This window comes from Hordeum vulgare, chromosome 3H (assembly GCF_904849725.1).
Source record: "Hordeum vulgare subsp. vulgare chromosome 3H, MorexV3_pseudomolecules_assembly, whole genome shotgun sequence".
NCBI classification, from domain to species: Eukaryota; Viridiplantae; Streptophyta; class Magnoliopsida; order Poales; family Poaceae; genus Hordeum; species Hordeum vulgare.
In genome coordinates, this window is record NC_058520.1 from 588,788,995 (window position 1) to 588,811,802 (window position 22,808).

At 47.3% G+C, this 22,808-nt stretch overlaps 2 protein-coding genes across 2 annotated transcripts; one reads left to right on the plus strand and one right to left on the minus strand.

Annotated features, from left to right (window-relative positions):
- Window positions 1-1,271: 1,271 nt before the first annotated feature.
- LOC123440861 (inactive anthranilate O-methyltransferase 1-like) lies at window positions 1,272-3,724 on the minus strand. Its single transcript, XM_045117405.1, has 4 exons — window positions 2,820-3,724; window positions 2,253-2,648; window positions 1,904-2,170; window positions 1,272-1,810 (listed from the first exon to the last, which is right to left on the minus strand). The coding sequence occupies exons 1-4, from the start codon at window positions 2,892-2,894 to the stop codon at window positions 1,469-1,471; spliced, it is 1,080 nt and encodes a 359-aa protein (XP_044973340.1). The 5' UTR covers window positions 2,895-3,724; the 3' UTR covers window positions 1,272-1,468.
- Window positions 3,725-13,933: 10,209 nt separating this feature from the next.
- Window positions 13,934-15,966, plus strand: LOC123442724 (the record flags this gene model as incomplete). Its single annotated transcript, XM_045118850.1, has 4 exons — window positions 13,934-14,294; window positions 14,868-15,100; window positions 15,221-15,735; window positions 15,822-15,966. Coding segments are annotated over exons 1-4 (1,254 nt in total), but the record flags the coding sequence as incomplete, so codon positions are not given.
- Between the last annotated feature and the right edge of the window lie 6,842 nt (window positions 15,967-22,808).

Genomic DNA, 22,808 nt, shown 5'->3' on the forward strand with positions numbered 1-22,808 from the left:
AGAGCCCCTTGTCGGTCTGATGGACATTGATCACTAAAAAGTGATGTAATTCTCCAAGTCACTTGGGTAATTCATGGTGGAGAGAGGCAGAATTGCCGCGGTGTACTGTAGGATACATAGACGTCGAGCGCAACAACATCATCTTAACACTAGAAGCGCAACTCGGGTCCTCAACGAGTAGATGAGGCTGCATATGACGAACCATGGACTCCAAGGCGACGCTTTCAGGAAGGTTACGATACCGGAGTGCCGCTACCGTTCGATCCGAGGATTAGAGTTTTCTCTGGAGGAACACGACGGTCAATGAGAGCAACGACGATGCCTTCAAGAATGAAACAAGCTTCGCCGTCGTCAGTCTGTCCGAAGATAGAACATGTTTTCACCCAAGCCAATACTCATAGCCATCGAACGCCACAACTCGGCTACCACACCGCCCACATGGCCATGGCCACCGGGCATCACCGAGCCACATGCTTTGCCCATGAGCACCGACCTACCGCCACCAAGGTCGCCACCCCGGTATCCAGGACCTTGACACCACACCAGCTCACCCGAGACCCGTTGCTATCCCAACCAAAAAGATGAGCGGAAAGGCCCTGCCTTTAGCACCCCTAGGTGACCCCCAGTGCCAAGACCCAATAGGCCGGCCAAAATTGGCCTCCATCGATCCATCCTACTACATCGGGCGTGAGACGAGCTCGGTCATGTTGCACCGGGCGCGAGATAAGCTCGGTCCTGCTACACGGGCCGCGAGACGAGCGATGGGCTGTAGCTCAGAGAGGGCCAACCCTTCGACGGAAGTAGAGTCGGGAGGATGAGGAGAGGAATCAAAGGCCGACCGCCCCAGCAAGGTGAGCACAGCCGCAGGCGCAGCCGTACCACACCACCAGGAGCGCCCCTACGCAAGCTACCATCAACAACACGACCACCGGTGATGGCCGGTCCCTGTCACCTCAGCCCGCACCCCCCTATCCAGCCCGTCGGAGGAACCGCTAGATCTAGATCTGGGCCGGGGCGTCAATTACTGCCACCCACGCAGGGATGCTCCGCCGCACCCCAGACATGCGGCTACCCGTGCCGTCGCACCAGGACGTCACCACCCGGCAGCCGCTGCGCCGCCCTACAGAACCGCATGCTCCCACTCGATGCAGCTGCCCCGCGCCAGCCCACACCGCGAGAAAGGGGGAGAAGGCCCAGCCGCCAGTTGGGCTTTGCCTGCCAGCGAGGGAGGGGGAGGAGGGCGGCGGAGTGGACAGGACGAGACGAGGGCCTTTTTGATAATCGCTCTTCTCATCCAACTTTATTCATACTCAAAACCATTACAGATACATTGCTTTGGAATCAAGATTCAAGCAACTACACGGTAACTCTCACAACTAAGAATTACAATAAAATCCCTGTGAGGACTTCAAACTCTTTGTCTTCATGGCACCGCCCCAAAAAGAACCGGAGTAACCCGTGTGCCTGGTCATGCCTTCTTGAGGGATAAGATCGCCATCAGCCGTGGGCTTTTGGCATGCTCGTCTTGCAAGCTGCATACAAAGCTCCAGTGGTGCTCCAGCGTCTTCACAAATTCATCCATGACTTCCCCAAAATGAAGGACTATTATCGGCTCGAATGCGGCTCTGATCACCTTTGAAAACCTGCTTGGGACCACAAGTGCGCTGTCCAGATCGACGAAAGGGTCGGTTACCTGCATCTCTGTGATTGAAAAGGAGCCTTCATCCTGGATTATCTCCCTCAGCTGTTTCTCGGAAGGCTCATACACAGGCAAATGGAAAGAGTCAAACTTTGCTTTGTCGATCACACCCTGCCATCAAAAGCATACCAAAAGATCTGGAGGTCAGAAACTCGGCGTTTGTTAGCAAATCATAAAAAACAAATACTAGAAAAAAAACTGTACCTCCGAGACCATGACGCTTAGAATCTGAGCTACGAATTCGCAGAGGTGAGAGTATTCAGGGGTGATTACATCAGAATCTCTGATTACAAGGGAAACAACCATCCGGCCTCCCTGGATCATTTCTTCGGCCCTCAGCTCGAGGAAACGTGTGAAATCTTTCCTGAACTGTTGCGCATAAGCCTGAAGGACCATAGGGCGCCTTTCAAGCATGGTATGCTCATCGATGTCATACGCCGGGATCTGGTTCCTTGTTAGCTCGTCAGGAGCCTGTATTATCGATAAGGTTTTGCTTACGAAACCAACTAGAAAAGCAACGGATCAATCCAACGAGCAGTTTTAAAACACACACCTTTGAGAGCCAATGCAGGCTGTTGGACGAGAAGACAAGGTGCAAGGAACCACTAGTGAAGAGCCTCTCGTAAAACGACCCCGGTAAAACACCGGCCATGACGATGGGCGGCTCGCTGCTGCTTCGACGTAGCGTGACCAGGCTCTTCACCACCAAGTTGAAGTCGTTGTCAGGCAGGTCGTTGAGGAGCACAGACACTTCAGGGGGAGGCTGTGAGAACTGGTGGCAGTGATTGTGGATGGCCTCGACGGCGGTCGACACTAGCGCTACCGCGTTTGGACCCGAGGAGCACCCAAGGTCGGCAATCACCATCTTTGTCGGCAACAAGGTAGTGCCGGGGCATAAATCAGCAATAGCCGCTTCTATCAGGGGCTTCATCCTCTTCTGCCCTTCATTCTGCAACCGAGGTGTAGTTCTTCAGAAAATACGGTCCGTGGTCACAATGTTCGCATTCTTCTTAAAAATGTTCCCAACCGTGTGTGTGACGAAATTCTTAACGGAATTGTCGATGGAAGCCAGGTGTAAACAAACAGCATAGTGAGTTAATCTGGAGGGCAAAATATATACCTGAACAAAGGAGTTGCGAGCATAGCTTGTTTCCCCTTGTCCTTGTTTCATATGCAGCTTCTGTTCGAAGGCCATTGCCAGCTTCTTGGAGCAGGACTAACCTCACCTCCAGATTAAAGCTATGCCAAGGAACCAGATTATACACGTGCGTCGCTGCCAGATCTTTTTATATGGTCAGGTTTCCATGATTTCTAGCAACGTTAACGTTTAGCCCACGCTGGCTACTTTTCCTACGTTGATTGCTGGTGCAGCATTTTTTCTTCTTTTTGAAAAGTCTGATGCGTGTAAATTGAGTCAAAGAAATAAGTACTTGCTCCGACGCAAATTTAATTGATGCAACTTTAATACATTTTGTACCTTTTTAGTTTGACCAAGCATTATATATAAAAAAAGTATGAGAATAAACAGCATGTCTCTCATAATTTATTTTTTTCAGTATTGTAAATTTGTAATAGTTGATATTTTGTTCTGTATATTTGGTCAAGCTTAGAAGTTTTCGCTTTTTAATAAATTTTATATGCCATCTACTGTATTTGGGAACAGAGGGAGTAGCTGACATTCGTGCAACCAATGCGCGTATAAATCGAAGGAATCATTTTCATGGTTCTTTAGTTTTCTTTCTTACGAAGCAGTAAAAAAAACAGTGAAAAGAGAACTCAGAAAGTAACTAAACGGTGGAATTAAATTCGAAACTCTTGGTTCTTGGCCATTTATTTCTGTTGCCGAACGCTTAGATTTATCGTGCGGTTTTTAATCAGTTGTGCAGTTAAACGTGAGTCTGATCTTCCAGTGCAAACGTTCCTCTCTTGATTTTTCACACATTTTGACTGGTTAGTTATTGAGGTTCTGCAATTTTGTGTCATCCGTCAATGCATGCATACGACTTTTTTTATCCCTAAGACTGTGGTTAGTTCTTCGCAAAAAAAAAAAAAAAGACTGGTTAGTTATATGAACACGTACGTACTTACTGTGTGCTCCAAAGTCTCCCTGGATATAAGCAATCGGAATAGTATGCCGCACGCTACTACGACCAAGAACACGTCAGTCGTAGGCCGTGGTATATGATGACTGCATGCTAGCTGACAATTTTCCGGTGTGGTTGCTTCGAACGGTCAGTCCCACTTCAGATCTTTACCAAGACACAGATCGAGGTAACACGCGGGTGCCAAGATCAGGCTTAATTTCCACATGATACATACGTGCGCACGCAGTACGCCATATGCATCACGATGTTTCAATCGGTAGGCCTAGGGCATCTTCAACGCGGATCATCAAATTTTCATCCACAAACACTACTAGGAAAAGAGCTATAGATGATATAGATACTAATGGCGCACCATACAAGCAGAGCGTCACTACTATATAGTAATAGCGCATCATGTGAGGTGTGCCATTAGTGTGGTGGATACTAATGGCGCACCACACTCTCAGTGCGTCACTACTATATATATTTTTTTTTTGCAAAACTACTAATGGCGCATCAGCACCTGGTGCGCCATTAGTAACCTGGTTACTAATGGCGCATCTGTTAGCAGTGCGCCACTACTATAAAAAAAAATTGGTTTTTTTTTGCAAACTACTAATGGCGCACCAAAGCTAGTGCACCATTAGTAACCAGTGTTACTAATGGCGCATCTGTTGGTGGTGCGCCACTACTATTTTTTTTTTTACATAACTACTAATGGCGCACCAGAGGAGGTGCGCCATTAGTAACCAGGGTTACTAATGGCGCATATGTAGGTGGTGCGTCATTAGTAACCTGGGACCAGCTAGATATTTTGGATAGCCACCTACCACACTCACTTTCCCCACTTTCATTCTCTCCACCTCCTCCTCCAAGCTTGTCTCGGGTGCCTCCTCCTCCTCACCTCATTTGCATCATAGATTCACCCAAATTAAGTGGTTAAATTACTTTTTTTGATAGGTAAGTAAGGGGAAAGCTTTTATGTTGTAGATCTACTTTTTTTCTCCCTCCAACAACATGCACATGCACTTTTTATGGCCTAGCTAGATCTACGTATGTTTGTTGTGTTGCATATGTTTGTGGTGTTGCATATATGTTTGTGTTTGCAGGTACCGGTATTTGAAATGCGATAGTTGCCAATATTTTCCCGGAATGTTGATTCATTTCCGTTTCGGCGAGAATTTGGCACTATGCATTCTTTTTTGTCCTATTTTTAGGCAAAGTCATGCCAATTTTTTTTGGTTCTAAAATATCGTTTTGCTCTACCCCGCAGGCGACCATGGTCCGCACGATGACCGAAGGCATCGTGAATAGGTTTTTGAGCTCCGCGAAGGCCGAGATGCTTCAAAAGAACGAGACGAAGATAAGATGTCCGTGTCGAAGATGCAAGCTGAAGAGCCTTATGGACCCGGACTCCGTAAAGGTGCGGGACCACCTGCTCTTGCGTGGTTTCATGGATGGCTATCGGTGGCAAGGTGATGAAGATGATTATGAAGTCGTCCATGGGGGCCGGGAAAGAAATGAGGAAGGGCATGAGCAAGACAACCGCGGCGAGGGCGGGCGAGAAGACGAAGAATCTCCAGGACACAGTCATCATGTAGAAGATGTCGGACATGATGATGAGGAAGATGCCGGAGCAGACGAAGGGCATGATCATGAAGATGAAGATGCCGGAGCAGACGACGATGGACCATCCATGGCCTGGGTGCAGGACCCTCATATTCAAGAGCTGCTTCTCAAGCAGACGGATAACGCAAGAGCTGCCGCCCGAGAGAAAGCCAAGCTGGATCAACTGGAGATAGACGCGGTTACTCCATTGTATGAAGGATGCAGGCCCGAGGATACCCGCCTGAAAGTAACGCTCATGGCTCTGGAGATGAAGGTAAAACACAAAATGACCGATGCATGCTTCGACAAGAACATGTCATTCTGGCACGAACGTCTTCCCAAGGGGAACAAGTGCCCGACCAGTTTCGAGGAGGCGAAGAAAATCGTGTGTCCTCTGGATTTACTGCACGTGAAATACCATGTGTGCATGAACAATTGCATCATTTATCGGGACGAGCACGCGGAGTCTACCATATGTCCGGTGTGCGGCGTCAGTCGATACAAGAAGAGGAAGAAAGCTCCTCGAAAAGTGGTGTGGTACTTTCCGATCACTCCTCGTCTGCAACGGTATTTCGCGGACCCTAAGGTAGCAAAGCTCATGCGTTGGCACGCGGATAGGGAGGAGAAAAAGCGAGAAGATGACGGAAATGATCCGGAGATAAATAAAAAAGACAAGATGCTGAGTCACCCTAAGGATGCGAGCCAGTGGCAAGCGTTGAACTACGAATACCCAGAATTTGGGGACGATCCAAGGAACATTGTGCTGGGCGCGCGAGCACCGATGGAGTCAATCCGTTTGGCAGCCAGAGAAGCACACATAGCACCTGGCCTGTGTTTGTGTGGATGTACAACCTTCCCCCCTAGTTGTGCATGAAGAGGAAGTACATTCACATGAGTATGCTAATTGAAGGGCCGAAACAACCAGGGAACGACATCAATCTATATCTGGGGCTGCTGAAAGAGGAGCTAGACACGCTGTGGAAAACGCCAGCCAATACGTGGGACGCCGCAGAGAAAGAATATTTCCCTATGAGAGCCGCTTTCCCTATGAGAGCCGCACTGCTCACGACGGTGCACGACTATCTCGGTTACGGATATGTCGCGGGGCAGGTGGTCCACAGATTTTCTGGATGCGTCAGGTGCATGGATGACACGATGTATCGCCAGCTAGATAGAGATCCCGGGTCTTCAAAAACCGTGTTCATGGGACATCGAAGGTGGCTTCGCGACGATGACACATGGAGAAAACGCAAGGATCTGTTCGATGGTGAAACCGAACCCCGAAGACGCCCCCTTATAAGGAGCGGCGAGGAAATATATGAGCTGTTGAAAAATTGGAAAGAGTGCCCACCGCCGGGAAAGGCGCCAGAGCCGGGAAAGAAGCGAAAGGCGCCAGAGCCGCTGCTGAAGGTATGGAAAACGAGGTCTGTTTTCTCGGACTTGCTGTACTGGAAGATCCTCCGTGTGCCTCACAGCCTTGATGTCATGCATATCACGAAGAACGTGTGCGAGAGTCTGCTTGGTACCCTGCTCAACATGCCAGAGAGGACCAAAGATGGACCGAAAGCAAGGGCAGACTTGAAATCAATGGGCATCAGGGAGGAGCTTCATGCTAATAATGATGATGATGATGATGATGATGAGGCGAAGCAGGACACGGAAAGTCGTCGCAAAGCAAAAAGTCCAAGAAGACCGGAAATGACTTCCCTCCCGCGTGCTTCACTCTAAGTCAGGAGGAGATCGATCGGTTTTTCACCTGCCTCGTAGGAGTAAAACTTCCTTACGGTTACGCGGGGAAGATAAGCAGATACCTAGACTCAGCGAAGCAGAAGTTTAGCGGGATGAAGTCTCACGACTGTCACGTGCTGATGACGCAGATACTTCCAGTTGCAATCCATGGGATCATGGATGCGCACGTCCTGAAACGCTATTTGGCCTATGCAACTTTTTCGACGTCATCTCTCAGAAGTCGGTTGGCGTGAGGCAACTCAGAAGGCTACAGGAAGAGATTGTGGTGATACTATGCGAGCTTGAGATGTACTTCCCACCCGCATTCTTCGACGTTATGGTGCATCTGCTGGTCCATATCGTGAAGGGTATCATCCAACTCGGGCCGACGTTCCTGCACAACATGATGCCGTTCGAAAGGATGAATGGTGTCATCAAAGGATACGTTCGCAACATGTCACGTCCAGAGGGAAGCATAGCCAGGGGCTTTCTGACCGAAGAGTGCATCTCCTACTTCACGAATTATCTAGGCATCGAGAACCCTGTTGGTCTGCCCGTCAACAGGCACCTCGGCAGGCTCGCAGGATGGGGTCACCGTGAGGGTCGCAGCGAAATGCATGTCGACTTCGAGGGTCGACTCACCAACTTTGAAAGAGCAAACCTAGTCGCGCTACAACACATAGACGTGGTCGATCCTTGGGTCGTAGAGCACAAAACCTTTATTGAAAAGACGTACAATGACTGAGGCCAACAGAGGACGGACGGAGATATAATCAAAGAGCACAACTCATGTTTCACGCGTTGGTTCAAGCAGAAGCTATTGTCGTACCCTTTACATGAGGATTCTTCCGCGGAAGAACAACTCATATTCGCCTTGTCACAGGGCGCCGAGCACAACCTGATGACGTATGAAGCGTACGATACCAACGGCTACACATTCTACACCGAGGGAAAGGACATGAAGAGCGATGGTTATCAGAACTCCGGGGTAACGATGGAATCCTACATCGGTAACGACAAGGACAGATACTACGGAAGGATCAAGGAGATCTGGGAGCTGAGCTACGCTGGAGAGAAGGTCCCGATGTTCCGTGTCAGATGGGCCAAGAGCGTCATAAAAGAAGACTGGTATTTCACCACCATGGTTATACCCGAAGCCAAATCCAAGACCGCGGGCGCAAACGTCACCGCGAAAAATGAGCCATGGGTACTGGCTTCCCAAGTGGACCAATGCTTCTTCATTACCGACCCACCAAAGCCCAGTCGTGTTGTCGTGAGGAGAGGCAAAAGGAAGATCATCGGAATGGATGGAGTCGCCAATGAGCAAGACTTTGACAAGTACGGCGACCCGAATATGGAACATGACGACGATGATGAAGTACCAGCATACACCACAAGAAGAAGCAGGACCACCCTACCTAAAGGACGTCCGTTCAAGAGAAGAACTCCATTTACGAAAAATAAGGGCAAGAAGATTGTGAACAAATAGCTAGCTAAGATCGATTGTATTTAAATTGTAGCCTTCATTTCTCGATTGTATTTTGACATTTTCAAATTTGATGATATTTTTTCATATTCAATATGAAAAAATATTGAATATTCATGAGGACACTCGATCTCGATCCCCTCCATCTCGATCGCTATCACCCCTCGCAAGATCCCCCTCGCCGCCGAGCACCCCCCGCACCCTCCCCGCTCCACCGCCGCCGCCCTCGGCATACTTACCACTAGAACACCTATTCACAAGATTCAACTCATATTCATAGGCATCTACTTGCAAACATCAAAAAAAAAAATACTAGGCAGTAGATGTTGTTGTGAGGGAAGATAAATCACCCTCATGGTGTGATGCACACCACAGCATCAACTTCTCAAACCAAGGTGCAATCAACACAAGAAAACAATGCATAGAAAAAAATAAAAGGAAAAAAATAAAAGGAGGGGGGAAGAGGATTCGAACCCTGTCCCCCTAGTACTCAATCCTGCATCAAACCACTAGGCTAAGAAGCATCTGCTCGACAGCAAAGTGCAAGAGGGCAAGGAATACTCTCTGATGGCTAGTGTGCCGAAGGAAAATAACCCCAAAAAGGGTGATGTGGGGGGATCGAACCCGCCACCTCCTGCTAGCAGGCAAAACCCACGCACCACTGCGCCAGTCTTTCGGAGATTAACAATGTAGAGAAGGCGCACCTCATATACATGCGCCATTACTATATATATAAAAAAATTCTAATGGCGCACCGCTCGGGGTGCGCCATTCCTAAGCCGGCTGTCCTCGCGCGCCTCTACTCCATCTGCCCTCGCGCGCCCTCGTCCCCGCCCACCCCTTCCCCCACCTTCGTCCACGCAGCCCACAGAGCTCTGGCGGCGCTAGGGTTTGCTCCGCCTCTGCCTCCGCCGCCGCGCCGGCCAGGCTCCCTTCCTTCGTCCCCCAGAGGCGGCTTCCCGCTCCGCGCAGGTACCCTCGTCTCCCCCCTCCCCCTCCCCACGGAACTCTGGTGTTGCTTGAGTTGCTGGGGAGTCCATGAATGCCTAGAGCTCAAGGTTTTGTCTTCTCTTTCTCTACCTGTTTTGGTCGGTAGTATCGGTTTGCCTGCAGCTTTTGTACTACGAACTGGGGTGAAGTTAGCTAGGGTTGAACTCTCTGATGTCACAATGCCGCTCCCGGGTCGTTAGGTTTATCTGCTTGTGATTTCTTGAATTGAGTCTGCGCCTTGTGATTTGATTCCGTTTAGGATGAACCGGCCTATTTCGAGAAGGAAAGACACCAATTTTGGGGAACCAACAGGGCAAAATAATCAATCACCTCTAAGAAATCCGCGGCAGAAGTTAACGCACAGCATCCAAATTGCGTTATTGCAGAACATTTGCTCCCCCCTCACCCCTGTTCATTTTTGTCCTCCAATTCCTCCACCACCAGGTCGCGATGTTCGTCTTTCTCTTCATGTATCCGTATCTGACAAACAGAGCAGCAACTTTGCATGCTCGCCTGATGTACAGTAGGTACGAAACCGATCCCTAATCCCAATTCCGGCCTCACGTTTCATGAACCAAGAGATGATTTCTTCCACTTCTCCTGTATATAAGTATAAAATCTATGTTGTTATGCTACTGGCCTTTAAGTTATAATAATATCCAGGAAATATTTTGATTCATGGGAATACCAAGTCAGTATCATCATCACACTCGTATGCATGCTTTGTAAATTCCATGTTTGCAGATTTATCATTAAAACAAAATTTCTTATACAAATTCAGGTCTTATTCCTTCAATTTCTTCTTGTCGTCTTATAATTCATTAAATCGGCGTCATTGGGGTTTGCTGTTGCGGCCTACTGCATGTATATGAATCCTCCCGTTACTTTAATCCTACTATTCATATTTTGACCTTGACCTTCTCCCCATTAACTTTGACCTTGTCTGCACACTCTTATTCCCATTACTTTGACCTTCTCTCCATTTTCTTAGGTTAGGCTGTCTATCTGTTGTGTCCTGTTTTACTTAGGTTTTGAAGCAGTTTTTGTTTATCAGGGTTTCTTGCTTTAGTTGCAGTCCTGTTAAGTCTGTAATTAAATAGTCCAAACAAAGTGGCAGGTGATGCTGCAAGGTTATATTTTTTCTGCTAACTGAATTAGACGGATTTGTGTACCTGTGATTTTCTTTTACGTTAGAGGGAGCCACACCAATGTGGGCCCACGGGTTCTCTCTGGGTCCATGGTGCGCGCCCCGCCTGCGTGAGCTCCCGTAGCTTCCTCCCCTTGGAGCACAGGGTGGTTTAGCAAACAGATTCAGATCAGAAAACTCAATTTGACTTTCCTGATAGGTTCAGAACGGTGAAGGATTTCTAATTTATGGAAGAAAACTAGTGCCTCAAAACTTCTTTTCCCTAATGGAGTGCTTCAAAACTTGATGTGCTCTGATATGTCTACTGTATGTATCTGCGTTAAGTTATTATTTGCTGGTGCTGCTGATGTCGTACCCTTGTTTTTATTTGTCTCCCTCCCCTTGCTTTCTCCCCCCCTCCACCCTTTTTTCCACACTGATCTCTACTATCAGTAGTTACTACCACTCCTGCAACCAATAGTTAATTACTTCCTCCGTCTGTAAAAAATGTTGCTGTTATTTTCTTTCCCAGGATTAGCTAATGTTCTCGACGCGGATGAGCTCTACTGGATTTTTATGGTAACCAAAACATAAGTAATACTCTACAAAGTGTTACATAAAGTATCATCCCCAGTTTGTTTTATCTTCATATCGCTCTTTTAAACTACTGGCCAGTTAAGTATCAGACTGGCCATAGATCATTTTGCAGTCTCTGAAAGACTGGCACGATTTTCTAATGGTTGTCTATGTGAGCATATGCTTGAATGTTAAGCTGAAATATTGAATGCTTGTCATGGACACTGGACTCATGTCCAGTTTTGTATTTTTGTTGTTGTTGTTAATGTCTAATGGCTTGATAACGGTGGCTTATTCTTTATGAAAAAAATCTAAGAGATGCTTATGATAGATACTTTCAAGGTGGGATCCTCCCTTCCATTCAAAGTTTAGTTTACTTCGTAAGTAATGTTTAGTTTACTTCGTAAGCTTGCAAAAACGTCTACATTGTAATCCGTAACTCTTAACTTAGTCTGTCCTAGTACTTATCAATTTTACATGCGTTGTCATACTTAACGCATGCCTAATTTTAACACTAAATCAACTTCATTAATTTTCAGGTACAGTACTTGGATCAGTGGAAGAGGAGCATCAGCAGCACGGGCAGAGGAGCAGCAGCCGCTAGTTCTTCAGGTACAATGGGGGGGACAACAGATATTGCTATCTGAAAAATGAGTTAGCTAGTCATCTAAGTTGAGCTGATTTTGATTTCCGTATGTTATGGGGGGACAACAGATATTGCTATATGTTCATTCTTGAGGGTACAAACTTGCTAAACTATTGATGATTTTTTGTTGGGTGACCTATTTTTGTCCATATGAAAGCAAAGGACCATATGGTCTGTGTCCTTTTCATCCATATGAAAGTAGAGGCACATTGTGGTGCTAGTTTGCTCGGTTTTGTTTCCGACCATCGTGTTGTGATGATTTTGCAGGTACCCCGAGAGGCCCTTGAGTTTGCCGGAATGTCGATTAACTTCCGTTCCGGCAAATTCGGGTACTCCATATGTCCTATTTTCAGCAAAGGTCATGCTGAAATTTTCCGTGAATTTTAGCATGACTTTGCTAAAAATATGACATATGGGGTACTTGCGACTAATGCATGGGCCGGGGTATCTTAGTACTTAATTAAGTAGGATCAACTGCCCCTTTATTCTTGCTGCATTAAACCATAGGTGGCAATAGAGCCAAGTGATTAGGCCCAACTTAGAATTCTCCTTCCCTTTTCTTGATAGGGTATATTATTAGAAGATACCCATATATATCAGTCAACCTAGGGTGCCTCGGCATCGATAAACCCTAAATGATGAAAACTTAACTTAGCATTTAGGGTGCCTCAGCATCGACAAACCCTAAATTATAAAACCTTGGCTTTTAGGGTGCCTCGGTGTCGATAAAAACCTAAATGATGAAAGCTTAGACTTTTAGGGTGCCTCGGCGTCGTCAAACCCTAAATGATAAAATCTTAGCTTTTAGGATGCCTCGGTGTCGACAAACCCTAAATGATGAGACCATGATCTTGTTCCTTGACAATAACCAACTTTTTGACCAAACTTTTTTCCTATTTAGAGCGAAACATGGCCCACAACGATGAGGCCGGCGGTTCGGGCAAGCCATTCTGGGAGCTGTCCCAGGAGATGGAGGAAGAACCTCGCCGCTATGAGGACGCCGCGGAAGACACCGATCCCGAGTACACAACCCCTAGTGGCGTCGGGGATGACACCACAGATGGTGCCGCCGAGGATGCCACCACTGATGATGGCAGCGCACACACAGATGGCAGCCAATCGAAGAGGCAACGGAAGGACCGGCGCCCGAACGTGCTCAGCACCGTAAAGGAGGAATTTACTGAAGTGAACTCCGACGGGTATCCAACGGCGCCCAAAGAAATAGTCAAGGGGTACGCGGTTCAGCTCGGGTGCATTCTCCGGAGCACTGTCTCGATCAACACCGAGAACCTAAGGCATAAGGACCGAGGGAATTTGCGCAACCTCCTCTTCACGAAGCTGCACGAACGATACAAGTTCCCCGGTGACGTCGCAAACACACGCCTCTCAAGGAATAAAGTGAACAGTGCCGCTCTCACGAAGATGAGCAAGGCCGTGTCTACTTGGAGAAGCGTGGTGAAGAGAATGATTGACAAAGGTGATAGTTATGAGAAGATCAAGGCGAAAAGTCCTTCGATCAGCGAAGATGACTACAAGGAGTTCAAGATCAAGTGCGAGAGCAAGGCAACCGCGGAATCAAGTCAGTGGGGGAAAGAAATGCGGGAGTTGAACTTAGGGGTCCACCAACTCGATCCCGACGGTTACAGAGTGGCGGAACCTATATGGGACAAGGAGGACGCGGAGCGTGCCGAGCAAGGCCTACCACCCCGCTTCGAGAAATACGGTGACAAGCAGACCAGGAACTATGTTAGGGCCCGGTACAAGGTGGACCCAGTAACAAAGGAGCTTACCATGGATGCGAAGACCAGGGCGCTTGAGCGTGTTCTGGTAAGGAATACACCCCACGTAATTAGCTCCATATGGTTGCATTCTAATTAATGAAGCCAAATTTCTAAATGGTTCATTCCTTCCGGAGGACACTGAAAGCAGTAGCGCGGGGTCGTCTCAGAGCTCCCATTGGGACACCAATTTAAATAGGGCGTTTAACATAATGAAAAACAAGGATAAGTCCAGTAAGCCGTCGTCAGCTGGTCGTGTGGCCGGCAAAGGCTTGTCCACGAAATGGTCGTCATACTATAACGCTGGTGGGCGAAAGGAGAGAAATACCAACTTGGTAAGCCAGTCGCGTGAGGTTGAAGAACTCAAGGCAAAAGTGGCGCGGATTCCGGAGATGGTCCAAGAGCTAGTGCAACACCAAGTGGGAGGGGTGACCACCGCCATTGTGCCTACCTTGATTGAGGGGCTGCAGGCATGGATTGCGGGCGGCCAACAGGGGCCGCCCCCGATTCCCAGCTTCACGGTCAGCAACTCGCACAACACGCAGGCGACACCATTGGTGTCTCCGGCGCCGGCCGGCACCTCGGCAGCAAGCGGCCCCTCCGTCACTTGCACGCCCGCCGTAGGCGGTGCCTCGACATTAGCCAAGCTCGACGCCATCACGGTAACTAAGCCTCTCTCGGCCGATGACTTCATCTCCTTGCCTTTGACTGGGCATCCCCTGACGCCCTACATGTTTTCGCAGGGCGCCGACGCCGACGTTCCATGCACTCTCCTGCACTTCATGGGCGGCGAGTTGATCGATGTCGCCAAGGGCAGAATCGTTCAACCGGGCAACCCCATGTTCCACGGTAAACCGATGCCACCCACCACGTATAGGGTTCAACTGGTTCGGGTGCTGCCAGGCTGCGATGACTTGTTACCTCCGTTCCACCCTGTTGGGGTCGACATAGATGATGTGATGACCCTCAGCGCCTGCTTAAGCTGGCCCTTGCTTTGGCCGAAGAGCCAGATTCGTTTGGGGGCGGGGGACACCACCCCACAGACAACACCGCCAGTGGTGCCGGCGCCAAGCCATGGCAAGACCGCCGCAACGCTACCGGACATGCATATGGCACAGGATCCGGACATGCATATGGCACAGGTTCCGGACGACGACGATGACGACGATGGTACATTTACCAAGGTCGATAAGTACTTTGCCGAACATGGGTACGGTGAGGAATTCTTGGGGCCTCCTTCTCAAGAACCCAACCCTGCAAAAGACGACCGCGATCTAGCTGGTACCGCGGAGAAACCCAATTGCAACAGGCGTTGTCTGGCGTTTAGTTTTGAGGAGACGCCTCCAGCTGCCGCCTTCACCGAGCCTCAGATAGCCGAGGTGCGAAATATTATCAGCCCCAACACACTCAAGAAGGTGGTCTCTGAGCAGATGAACTGGATCCCATTACATCAGCAGAAGAAGGGACGGAAAAGAAAGACTAACAAGGGTGTGAGCCAGCCAGCACTGAGTACGATCCGTGCTCTGGACGGGCCACCTTCACCTAAGGATATCTCGAGGAGGGTGCATGTGGCGGGTAGGCCGATGCTACCGACTAATCTACTCAATGTTGCAACCGGTGCTATGCGGAGTCTGCATGACAGTGTTCTTTGTTTGGAGAAGCGGCGTCTCTCCGAGAATAATGTGGCATACCCGGTTTTCGTGGCCAAGGTGCCAGAGGGCAAGGGCTTTGTCGATAGCGCCATCGGGGGTATGATCGTCCTGCGGTTTGCTGACATCTTCGCTATGTTTAACCTTCATCCGCTGCACTACACCTTCGTTCGGCTATTTTCGCTGAGTATGGAGATGCGGTTCATTAGAGACAAGACCCCGGACCTAGTGATAGTCGACCCCTTCTATATGCGTGCCAAGATCTTGGGCAGCGCTGGGGACCGGCAAGTCGCGAGTTCATACCTCGAAGGCGTCATTCTGGCAAACTCAGAAAAGGATAACTTCCTCGTGCCTTACTTTCCCTGGTAAGTTATCCCCTCATCGCCACGTAACATATGATTTCTTAGATTTTGATCGTCCTTTCTTTTCTAACATTCCTTGTTTTGTGCAGTGACACACGTTGCACACTCATCCTCTTAAGCCTGGAATATTCCACGGCCACGTATTTCGACTCGGACCGTCAGTCAAAAAAAGACTACACAAATATCAAGAAAGTTCTTGATGAAGCTCTTCCCGGCTACGCCATATCTGGAGGCACCTTCAGCAGGACAAGTCTCAGGCACGGCAAGCACGTGTTCACCCACAATACGACGTTCGCCTGCGTCAAGCAGCCGCCTGACAGTCAAAAGGATGCCTACTACGCCCTCCATCACATGCGGGCGATCATACGGGACAGTAATCACCTTCGGCTACCAAATAATCTCAAAGATTGGGCCGCACGCTTGTCGGCAATCCAGGATGCGGACATCAGACAAGAATTCTTTCGCATCCAGTTGGAGTTTGCGGAAATCATCCATCAAGATGTCCTTTGTACCTCGGGGCAGTTCTACCTCAGATATCCGCTGTCCAATAGTGAGATAGATACAATGCTACAAATGCAGGCTGACAACGACCGCAATTTCATGACCATCACGAAAGACGGCGGCTCATCCACGTTCCAGTGAATCGCTACTAATTCATGTTGCAATATTAAAACTTTAATGAACCGGTATGTCTCTTTGGTTTGGACAGTCGTTCAACTTATATATAATCGATGTTATTTATTAGTAGGACCATGAATCGTGCTGTTATAGTTGTAATATTAAACTTTAATGAACTTGTATGTCTCTGTGAATTGCTACTAACGTTTTGTTTGGCTAGTGCATAGAGATGCCATCGTATGTCGTGTACAAGGGTAAGGTTTCCGGAGTCTACGACGACTGGGAGGAGTGTCGGAGACAGGTTCACCGATTCAGCGGTAACAGTTACAAAGGGTACACCACAAGGGCGGAGGCGGAAGTTAGATACGCGCGCTATCTAGCGGGAGAGAGGAGGGAGCGTTGGAGGAACCGGATGAAGACCAGTTTCATTGCAATTATGCTCATCGTGATGACCGCAGCTCTCTTCTATATGTGATGGTAGTTTAGATGGTCGATATATCGACTTGTAATGTGAAGACAAACTCGCTACTCGCGGTCCCGAGACTTGTAATGTTCTAACTTTGTTCGATATTTTAAATTCGGAGACTAATATGATGAATTGTATTCGGAGACTAATCTTCTATTGTATTCGATAAATCTGTTGTTTATATGTTGTGCTATCTATATTTTGTGTAATAATATATTTTGTAATCTGTGCAAATATCAGAAAAAATAAAATAAATACCTAATATTCATACTAGTGGCGCATCACTCAGCACACTAGTGCGCCATTAGTAAGCCAGAGCATATGGGTAAATATGGCCCTGGAAGGCATACCAATGACGCACCATAAGCTATACTAATGACGCACCAGGATATATTCTAATGACGCACCGGGATCTATACTAATGACGCATTACCTGGTGCACCATTAGTATACCAGATACTAATGACGCACCGTGAGCAATACTAATGGCGCACTACCTGGTGCGCCATTAGTATACCAGATGCTAATGACACACCATGAGCAATACTATTGGCGCACTACCTGATGCGCCATTAGTATACCAGATACTAATGACGTCATTAGTAAAAAAATCTAATGACGTGATGCTAGTGGCGCACCTATAGTGCGCCATTAGTAGCAAAAAATGGTGGGCCCTAGTAGTGGAAGGAGCATTTGATAGGATCCACACGGGATGATCGCACGTCTCTGCGGACAGCCGGCCGGCCGGAGGCCATCCAACCGAGTCACCAATGACCGCATGAAATTCGAACGGAAATTAGCAAATTCAATACATTACATACAAACGGGATGAGATTTAGCAAGTTTGAAATAAATTTAAACTAAAACTAGGCATATATAGTAGAGGACGTTAATCTTCGAGGCAACCGGTACCACCGTCATAGCTGATGCCGTAGTCGTTGCTGCCGCCTGAACGGCTGTCACCGTTGTCATCACGCCGGAAGACCCGCCAGGCGACGATGCAGCATGAGTGACAGTGCGCTCGCAGCACCGAAATTCCATCGTATCCTCCACGGCCTTGCGTCGCTTGTCATCGGCTCCTTGGAGACAGATGGCACGCTCGGACTCCACCAACCTCACTTGGAGGAGTTCTGTGTTGAGCCAGCATCCCACCAAGCGAGGGATCAAGCCTCCGCAAGCACCCAGGCCGGTGCCACCCGGGTCTTGGGGAATGTCGCATTGTGCTACGCCGGTTGCCGCTCTCGGTGCGCTTCCTTCGCCTAGGCTTTGAATTTGGACCAAGGCGCACCGCTGGCGCCAACGCCTCTGATGTTGTAGCGGAGGCGTCGGGGCTGTCCTCCGCGGCGTGGATGCATGGCGGCTACTTTGTTTTCGGCGAGGAGGAATGGGCTTCACTTGCTGCCTTTTGGCGAAGCCAAGGGGACAATGACTCTTCCTTGACGCGTCGTCCAATGTCGCGGTTGCGCGGAGGGGGTGGCGGCCCCGGACCATGGTCCATCTGATGTCTCAGCTCGTCAACGGAGCGAGCCGTGGCAGCTAGCAGTGGCGCCTTCCGGTCCTTGTTGTCCTAGGAGATTGGCTCCATCTTCACGGTGGACAAAGTTGTGAAAGACGACGTGCCCAACGACAATGGGGCGACAAAGGCAACGAATCCTTTGTTACCAATATTTCCACATATATATTGACCATTATTTTTGTTTGCTTATTGGTTTGAGTAGTGCCGTAAAGTAATTTTAAGCATATATTCTATAGTCTAGCTAGTGCTAAATTTTCCTTAAACAACATGAGCAGTTATAGGCCAACTTTTGACAACAAACTGTACTGTTACCTCTTTGCTAATAGCTGTCATTTCTTCTTGGAAAGAAGGAAGATCAAACTAGGAGCCGCTAGCAGTGCACTAGTTTTTCCCATCAAGTTTGGATTGCTTAGCACGAGTGCCACGTGGTAACAGCGCACTCGTTAAATAGAATGATTGCATGATGGTGAACTTTCAAGTGAAATGTCCTGTTGCCTCTTGAGCGTACTACACCGCTCATGGTACTCCCATCGCTGAAGCATGGATCATATAGAGCTAGTGCTTGCATGTGCATTAGTTGGTTGCTACTTTATCACATGGATATCTATTAAACATTTTTTTCTTGCAGGGTGAAAGAAATTATTTCAAGATAATAGGGTCACAATCGAGAGGAAGAACTTAGCAATAGGATGGTCCTGTATGTAACCATACGATAGTGCTACGTTCAGTATGACTATACAATGCCGAACGATGTGCTACCCTATTTTGAACATGCTTAATCTTCACAAGAATAAACTCTCTAATTCGCAGAATAGAAAATAAAAAACTCTTTCCTTTTCATCAAGAACTTAATCACAACAACCAAGTGACAGTAAGACGAACTCGACAAACCCTCTCCGGAGAGAATCGCCAAAGCCTCTAAAGAATCTTACAAGACAATAACTTGGCCGTCAGTGTGCTGTAACGCCAGAGCCATGGCTTGCATAAGTGCATGAATTTCGGCTTCAAAGACATCATTGCAGTTGAACAAGAATCAGTAAGCTGCAAATATAACACTTCCATCTGATCTACGAAGAACCATACCCGTTGCCATCCTCAACCGAGAAGGAGGCATCCACTGAGAGAGTTTCATGGTCTACCGGCGCAGGCTTTGGCGATTCTCTCTGGAGATTTTCTTCTAGCATTCCTCTGTTTTTAATTTGATGCAGATTCATTGATTTGAAGAATTATGATGTTGAGATTTTCTTCTATACTTGATAGTATGTTGGTTTTATTTTGGAGTCAATTACAAGTCAGCAGGAGAGGAGACAAAAAGGAAAACGAAGGCAACAAAGAAAAGATGAGTAGGTCACTCTCTCAATGCAAACAAGGGAGACACGTCATTTGCAATCTTTAGGCGACATATCACCGTTAGGTTCATGAGGTGGTTTTTGTTGAAGATTCAAGCATTTTGTTTGTTCCACACATTGCATATGGTATGTCAGGCTGTGACGCTGGGCATGGCACTAGCCTAGGTCTTTATTATAGGCATGATCCCATTTTCTTAGCACATTAGTTGTGAGTGTAGAGCCCAAGGTGGAACAGAGCATATATACATATGTGGCCAAACCTCTTGGGAGAAACGGCAATTGAGGCTCATTGTACTATGCAAATTTTAGGACTTAAAAACAAAATCAATATACGAATATCTAATGTGCTCACCAACCTTCCTCAGCGCGACACTTATAAAGGACTCACTCTATATGTATCTTCTTGTAGCCTCTAACTATGTTATCCGAATAATAATGTACAACAAACCAAACATAGACGTAGACGAGGCTCCCATGTGAGAGAGTTGTGACAACGAAAATGGGCTGTATAGATGCAATCATTCGAGAAATATGAACGGGAGGCATAAGGAAGCCCATCATTTCAGACAATCATATGGGACGTAGAAGAAAGTGCCGAATTTGCGAATTAACCCTGTGTCCGTGTGTGTATGGGTATCCATGTAGGATATCAATTCCTATTCAGTTTGGGTTAAGTCCGGCTTAATAGTATATATATACTTGTACCTTCGTGTAATCTTTGCACCTGACCAGATCAAAAGCAATACAAAGTATTACAACAGGGTCGACATGAACTGTGACCATCACACCATTCAGTTTTATGGCTCGCAAGTTACGGAGGTTGCCGAAAGAGGTCCGAAGAGAGTAGATAGATCCGATCCAGCTAGAGCTGCTCCACGCAGACTCACGTGCGAGAGGCTACGGCTAGACGAACGTGCAATTAGTTCCCTGTACATCAATTAAGCTACTAGCTTGGTTGCTTCTTTAAGTTAGCTTACACGTACGTGTGTTGCTGCATCCTTCCTGGGTGATTTGATCCAGGGATCAGAAACCAATAATTGGTATCTAGAGCCTCGACGATTTACGATCTACGATGACGGACAGCGATGCTGAGTTGGTCAAGTCCAGCAAGTCTAGCAACGGCGATTTCAAGGCGAACAAGAATGGTGACAAGTTTAAGAAGGGCGACAAGTCAGCAACCAGTGGTGGAGGAACGAGCGGCGCCAACGTCCAGGTGCATCGCAACATCCCCATCCAGTACCCAATGCTCACTGACGCCAACTATGACGTTTGGGCGGTAAAGATGAAGATTATTCTCCGATCCCTTCGAGTGTGGGAGGCCATCACGGACGACGACGTTGACGAAGAGCGCGACGAAGGTGCCATGGCCGCCATAGCCCAGTCCGTGCCAGATTCCGTGCTGATGACATTGGCGGAGTTTGAGACGGCAAGAGAGGCATGGAACACACTCAAGGATATGAGGATTGGAGAGGATCGCGTCACCAAGGGTTGGGCACAAGTGCTGAAGCGTCAATTTCACAAGTTACACATCGAGGAAACAGAATCGGTGAACGACTATGCCATGCGCTCTGAACGACTATGCCATGCGCTCAAATATGTAAATATTATGTTAAACAATTACTATGTTAAATATTTTTGGTAACAAGTAAAATGTTCATATCCAAACATCAATTGCACATGTGAAAAGGCAATTTTCTAATCATGTGCTCTCATTTAAGATTCTGTACCTATCAATTTGAATAGTAGACAGAAGTTGGTTCTCATATGGTGGAAGCAGATTGAAGGAAGGGCAATTATAGGACTACCCATCCATAATAGGAGTAACTTCAACACTAACATAAGGTCCAACTCAACAAATTTACTTATGTGACAATGATTTAATGAGAAGAGAAAATAATTGAGTAACATAGCTAGTTACTCACACTATGAGTAACATCACACATAACAAGACAAAACAAGTCTATAAGCTAATAAATAAAGTGTTGCATGACACCATACATATGTTACTCCCCCCTACTCCCTCCGTCCACGAATAAGTGTACATTAAACTTTAAAATTTGTCCATAAAAAAATGTACATCTATCTTCTCAATGCACTATAAAATAGAGAAAAAAAATGCTTCTCACTCATCACAAGGTAATCAAGACCAATAACATTTAACACATGGTCTCCTTACTTTCTACATGCGCTTAGCTCATTGGGTGTGAAGTAATTAAAGATGAGAGAGATGATAGCTTGCATCTTTTCAATGCAGTTTTTTACTTCACTCCATAATCCGTCTTAAATTTTTTATATACACACTTATTTACGGACGGAGGGCGAGTATGAAGGTAGTAACATAAACTAGTAATATATGCATGTTACTAGTCAAAATTACTCCCTACTATGAGTAGTTTAATGCTAAGCATGGCTCTATTCTAGGTCTTCGTTATAGGCATGAATCTACCTGCTTGACAATTCAGTACTAAGAGTAGAGGCCAAGTTGAAATGTGAAATATAGAGCAGAGCATACATATGTGGCCAGGCCTCTGTGGCCAAGGCTCGTATGCTGTAAATTCCAAGATTTGGACACAAATTAATAGATGTATAGCTAATATGTTCACCAACCCTCCGCAGTGCATCACTTATAAAGGACACACTACATCTATGTTCATGATACATTACTATGCACCCCAACCAACACAAACAGAGTTGAGGCTTCCGAGCGGGAGGGTAGTGACAATTACTATGGGTTACATCGATGGAATCTATTGAGAAATATGAATGGGAGGCATATGAAAACACATAATTTCAAGGTATCATACGGGACACACAAATATCAAGAACCAGTACAGCTCCACACCCTCCGCAGGCAGCCTTGCTGGTGGATGGAGGGAGAGGGTGTATAGTCGCCGGCTCACCCCAGTCATCATCACGGCCGAATCATTGGAAGCGAGAGGAACATATGGTCCGAATACCATGGTTCTTTTGGACAACTGAAGGGAAACAAGCCGAGGTATTCCCTTCATTTTTATATACAAAATCAAAATTACAATTTATAACTATACAAGGCCACGAACACTAATAGAGATAAAGTTAATGGTATTCGCCTCATACTATCAGAAGAGGACATTAGTTATCCCCTTAG